At 49.6% G+C, this 5,794-nt stretch overlaps 2 protein-coding genes across 2 annotated transcripts; both read right to left on the bottom strand.

The window, feature by feature from the left end:
• Positions 1-706: 706 nt before the first annotated feature.
• On the bottom strand, positions 707-1,981 carry NGA_0131402 (uncharacterized protein; the record flags this gene model as incomplete). The annotated part of the gene is made up of 4 exons (XM_005852725.1): positions 707-738; positions 1,117-1,287; positions 1,457-1,506; positions 1,854-1,981. Coding segments are annotated over 4 exons (351 nt in total), but the record flags the coding sequence as incomplete, so codon positions are not given.
• A 2,204-nt stretch (positions 1,982-4,185) lies between these two features.
• On the bottom strand, positions 4,186-4,728 carry PXMP2 (peroxisomal membrane protein 2; the record flags this gene model as incomplete). Its single annotated transcript, XM_005852724.1, has 1 exon — positions 4,186-4,728. One exon carries the CDS (start codon positions 4,726-4,728, stop codon positions 4,186-4,188), a length of 543 nt encoding a protein of 180 aa, XP_005852786.1.
• Positions 4,729-5,794: the final 1,066 nt, after the last annotated feature.

The raw sequence follows: 5,794 nt of genomic DNA, 5'->3' as shown, positions 1-5,794 counted from the left end.
CGTCGCGTTTTCTGAGAGGGATGGGGGGGGGGGGAGGAGCGAAAAGGAGATAAGCTTTGAAACACAAGCTTTCCTTGATGAGCGCTGCTCTGGTCATGAGGGAAAAAAACAGCCTTCAACCCATTATTCAAGTCCTACCGGCGACGTGGTGGCTTTATGGCCTCAGCGATATCCTCTGCCAATACCGGAGCAGTGGCTTGGTGAAAGTCCTCTTCTGAAGAAGCAATATCAGCGCCATGGTCTCGGGGGTCTGCTTGTCTGCCCTTGATGAAGCGTTGAACGAGGGCAGTGCCTGGTAGCTTGGGCAAAGCCCCGTGTGATAAATTACATAGTATAGCAAGGCTCAACAGTAGATAAAATCCCTTGCATCGCGATACGGCCGACATCATCGCCCTGTTTTGCCTTTGCCACGATTGCGGAGGGGTGGAATTAGAAGGATTCGCGAAGGTGGAAGGAAGCAAAGCAAGAAAGGCATCGTTGGTCAGAAAGCGGGCACGGAAAATTCTTCGTGTCCACTTATTCACGTCGCACAGAAACATAGTGAATGTCCACAATTTACTCATTACCAACAATGCAGTGAATGTTTCTTCCCATATTACCCAAGGTTTCGCGCGGGTTGCACTTGACTTGGCCCGGTTGTTTGAAGGGCCGTCCTCGCCTCCGATGCTGACGCACTTCTAGCGATCCGATCTTCAAAAATCATTATTCACATCTCGTGGTTTTTAACCTTTGCTTGTTCTGTTTTTGGGAGACTTTTGATGGTATTGTGTCTATATAAGAGATGTGATCACAGGCCAATCCTACCGCTGGTGACAAACGACAACAGGAAGAAACCAGAATGGTCGATCTTCCGGGTTATGTTCCATCTTTTCCTTCATTTTTCACAAATGGCTGTTTTAACAGAATTTCGACACGCTCGCATATGCATAGCCCATCGAAGGACGTTGTGGTGGATTTCTTTATCACCGGGGCTCGCCAAGTCTACGAACATATTTTCGTCAACGTCTTTAATTACAACCTCACTCCATCCACCTTGCTTCGATTCGTGGTCGTTTTTCGCCCCCGTCCCCGACAAGAAAGGCATCACGCACAAGTCCAGAAGCTCTCGTATCATACAATCATATAGCTCATCCTCGTCGGCAGAATTCTGTCGGGAGCTTTGCAGGCCAGGCAGGCGGTTAATTTCCATGAGATACATGCTGTCAAACTTGTCGAGGTGCATCATGTCCTCTGGCGCACACGCCGCTTCGACTGGCAGATAATCCAGGCCAAACAACTCAAAATGGCCTGAGGATGCCTGTCAAATGGTGAGATATGTGGCACAATGAGTGAGTGAGTGAGCTTGTAAAGCTGTGCAAGACGGGGTACGGACAGGCACGTGCATGCGATTTATCGTCTCCGTCATTTTTGCGTCCCTTTGGGGCTTCAAAGTGCCTGACAAGATTCAGTGGCGCACCTGTGCCCTCAAAAAAGGTGCTGCTGCCCGCACGACTGCTGCCCAATGAGCTTTCATGCACCCAAAGGTACGAGGGGCCCGTGCCAGGTCGATGGGAAGCTGACCAGGGTACCCAGGACAGTGCTTGTTCAACGACAAATTCGTTAAATGGGCAGCCGCGTCAATCTCGTTAGCCGATCCGCATTTTGTGGCATGATGGTACCTTTCTGAGGCCCTAAGGATAAAGCCATGCTGATATATCCAAGGCTGGAAGCGTGCCCTGCGTGCTTCTCTGTCCACAGACGTGCGTCCGGTCTCCTCCACCCCTGTCATCCGCAACAAAGCGTAGACCCGATAGTGAAATTTATATTTTTTTTCTAGCAATAAAGGTCTGGTGATGTAGCGTTGGACGACGTACGAGTCTAGAGGTCGCAAGGCGATACACGCGGGGACATGAGTGCAGGCCGGGGGCAATACATGAACGTCTCCTCCGCCATTAGCGCCAGCGGCCTTAAGAATCCACCATTCCTCCGCGTCCTCGGTGCAATCTGTAAATACGGTGTAATTTGCGTTTTGTACTGTCCGTAATTGTCTTCGGCGTGCATCAAGCCAGGCTTGGGCATCCATGGCTCGAACTACTGCGGTCTCCAGAACGGGTATGTCCTGATTTTGGCTGGATACAAGCGCTAGAATGTGAGAGAAGTATGCCTTATTTTCCAGGATAACAGTGTTGGAAAGACGATTGAGAACACGGGCACAATCATGAAGGGGCTTATCCCGACGCGCGACATGGGTCTCCCAGACGAAATCAAGGGGGACAGGAGGATCAGCCTGATTACATGCATTTTGACATCTACCAGCAATCCTGCGATGTCGAAAACGAAACGAACGAAAACGTTTGAGTCATTTCTCGTTTTGGGAAAGATGGAATTCGTGATTTGCTCGGGTTATAAAGGAAACATTTCGCGATGCACCAACCTCCCTCCTTCGCGATGCTCACCAGTGCACTTCAGCCCTCTCCTGCAGCAAGGGAACAATCCGCGCTTGCGCCGCAGCGCCAGTGATGCGATATATCAAATGTGTTGGATGCAATTGCTGGCATGATGAGGAAGGACGGATGCTGTTTTCTCTTGTTGACATAAAGGAAACCTTGCTGGATAAAAGGTGGGCACAAGCTGAAGGTCATCGTCATAGTTGTGAATGTTTATGATGGAGAGTATTGATGGATGCAAGGAAAAATATTCAAGCAAAGCCTTCAACAACTGTGAACTGTCTATCACTACCGAGTACCGCCCATATCGCAATCAAAGGCCTCCAAAACCTTCTAGACCCCTTTTGCTCGCCCATCTAGCCTGTCGGATCGCCAGCGAAAGTATGGTGAGAGGATACTCGCCGACTTGGGTCCGCAACGATACGTCGAGGGAGCTTGGTGCCGATTTCGGTCGAGGGAGCGTATACCGCTTCCATGTCCACAACAATTCGTCGAGAGGGCTTGTGCCAGTTTTGGTACACAATGATCCGGCGTCCTGAAAGGTTTTAAGCGAAGATCCTTCGGGACGCCAAATCGCCGAGTTCTCGGTCCGTGGGCCGGAAAACAACGGAGGGCTAGGTCCAGGAAATTACATCGCGTTGCATATGTCCTCCAAGCCTCCACATGTATGGCTTAAATTATTTCCTCCATTTTGTCGGATTTAACCGTCATTCACGAAATATTAGATGGCTTGATGGACAACTGATGTTTGCGATTACGATCAGTCGAGAGGCACACCCGTCAACGGTGAAAGGGCAAACGGCCCATATGTGGGGATACAATCGCTCCAAAATTGTTAAGTGGACGAACGCATACATCAACTGCTTAATTAAAAGGTGGATAATATCTCATATCGGAAGTCTTCCTCGTATCGGTGGTCCTCATTCATCATCCCGCTTGACAGGTGCTCCTACCTCCTCACGAATTTCTCAGGAGATCCACCATGGCCCCAGCTAGTGCTATTGCTGTATTAGATAGAACGACCCTTGGACAGAAGGCCGTCTTGTACCGTGAACCTATCGACTCTGCCTGTTTGAAGGACAAGCACCAAAATTGGCGCGGTGACGCGCACATTCCCGTGCCCCTCCTGCATGAGGTGAAGGACACTCTATCCACGTCAACAGACTTGCCCAAGGCTATGACTCAGCCGCCTATGATTGAATGGCCGTGTCTTCGCACTGCAAATAAAGGCAGACTACAAAAACGACTTACTTGTGTGCGAAGGCCAAAGTGGAGAGCATGAGCGCCTTCACTAGTGCGTACTATGTGCTACCTGGGAGATCGCGTGCTTCTCGAGCTTAGCCTCGAGCTTGACCAGACCTACAATGCCCGTCTGGTCCCCTATATTTTGTGATGCATCGATCCCCATTCCCATCACTCACCACTCCCCGAGCCATTCCGAGTTTCAAACATGTTCTCCAGGCACGGACACCCCAAACCGAAAGAAATACGCCTGAACTAGACATGACGTCAAGGTCAATCGCCAAGATTTTTTCTTCTTTTTTTGCTACCGTGACCCCGTCTTCGGATCACCATCTGCCAACGCCATAGCTAAGCTTACTCTGACAATTTGAATAAATCAACCTTTGTATGTGTCACTCGGCGGCGCGCGCCGACCCTTGATGGTCGCTTGTTTCGGTTATATTCCAAGACACGCACACGAACACCTCTACTTGTACACCCCTGCACGAAAAAGTAAAATACATCCCTCACAGCAATCTTACGATTCCGATGGCCTTGTTTGTGACGTAGGCTCTCCATCCTTTTTATTGACCAGCAGGGACAAAAAGACACACCACCCCAGGAAGGCGACGTTCACGAACAAGACCCTGAGGTCGGGGGGGACAAAGGCATAATTCGCGCAAGTAATGGGAATCCATACCCACCAGTTGGTTGTAATGCACGGCCAGAAATCCCGCTTGATTTGTGCCTTAGTTTCCTCCAGGTTTTTCCCTTCTAACAAGTCCAAATAGGCGAAAATGACCACTGTGAAGATCGGGGCTTGGATACCTTGATCGAGGGCAACCTTGAGCACGTTCGTCAGGCTGATGGGGTCGGAGGGCGGGGGAATCAGATGGTCGAACCACTGGAAGTAGTAATGGTTCCAAATGGGCTGCAGTGTCGCTCCGAAAATGAGGAAGCGCAGCACGCGCTTCCAGTCGATTCCTAAGTCCTCTTCCTCGTCGTTTCCTTTTGCCCCGGTCTGCTTGGCCTTGTATGTCTCGATTGCTTGAGCCGAGAGATCACCTAATGGTACAATCATAGCACTTGTTGCACATTTCGTAATCAAAGGGTGTGTGTGGATAAGCCCCATGTAGCCTTGAAAAAGGTCGTTCGCGTCCACAGCCGACAGCGCTCCCCGACTGCGACTTGATCGTCGAATCACAGGACGCAAACTCTGACGAGCAGGCGTGAAAAACGCCTGGCTGCCGCCAAAGAGTAGAAGAAGGACGGCCGCCATCCTCAACAAATGAGCGTCTCTTCTCGTGTGTGTGGTCATTTTCTGTCGAAATAGATGTTTGGTTCGACCCAGCGTGAGACTGCATGACAAGAAAACATTTTTGCCGAAACATGAACGCTCGAAATCAGTCCTCAGCAATACTCGAATGTGATTACCGTAGAATACATATGATCACACTAATGTTTCTGGGATGGAAACGCGCACACGGGAACCAATAGGCCAGCCCACGGTATTTTTCAAGCCCACGTTGCATGCTCGCAGGTCATACGTGGTTGTGTTCCACGATAGATCCGATCTTCTCACTGACGACAGATCCGATCTTCTCACTAGCTCGAGACATACTACTTCCGCCGTGCGACAAACACCCTTGGGATTTGGGTATGGCTTGACCCTGGCGGTTTACTACAGGAGATGCCCTTTTTTTTAAAAAAAAAGTGAAATGCTGACTTAGGCGATGCTCATGATTCTCGTTCTTTTTCCTATCTATTTCTACTTTCATGGTTACCACGAGGGCCGGGTACCCCTATCTCTTCCGGAACATGGCACGAAAAAGCTGCTTCGCATGTAACAAGCGTGATGTATGCATATTTTAATCACTTTGTAAATATTCGAACTGATACGCGAGGAAAATTAGGCTTCATAGTGGAAGGCATTGTCGTCATCCTCTCTTTCCTCTCTGTGGTATCATATAATCACTGGTAATGCGTACATGTCTACAAAGTTTGCTCCGATTCTCCTGGAAATGTCTTGCACAATCCTCCTCTGACTATGTGCTTAATTTACAATTTTTCCGCCACATTTCTTTCCCAAGCCGTAAACGCCCCTTTTCCTTCCCTTTCTTCACACCTTCCTTCCTCTGGTGCGCATG

The sequence above is a fragment of the Nannochloropsis gaditana genome, assembly GCF_000240725.1.
Source record: "Nannochloropsis gaditana CCMP526 unplaced genomic scaffold scaffold993, whole genome shotgun sequence".
NCBI lineage: Eukaryota > Eustigmatophyceae > Eustigmatales > Monodopsidaceae > Microchloropsis > Microchloropsis gaditana.
Note: the sequence above shows the minus strand (reverse complement) of the source record. Positions and strands in the feature narration are given on the sequence as shown.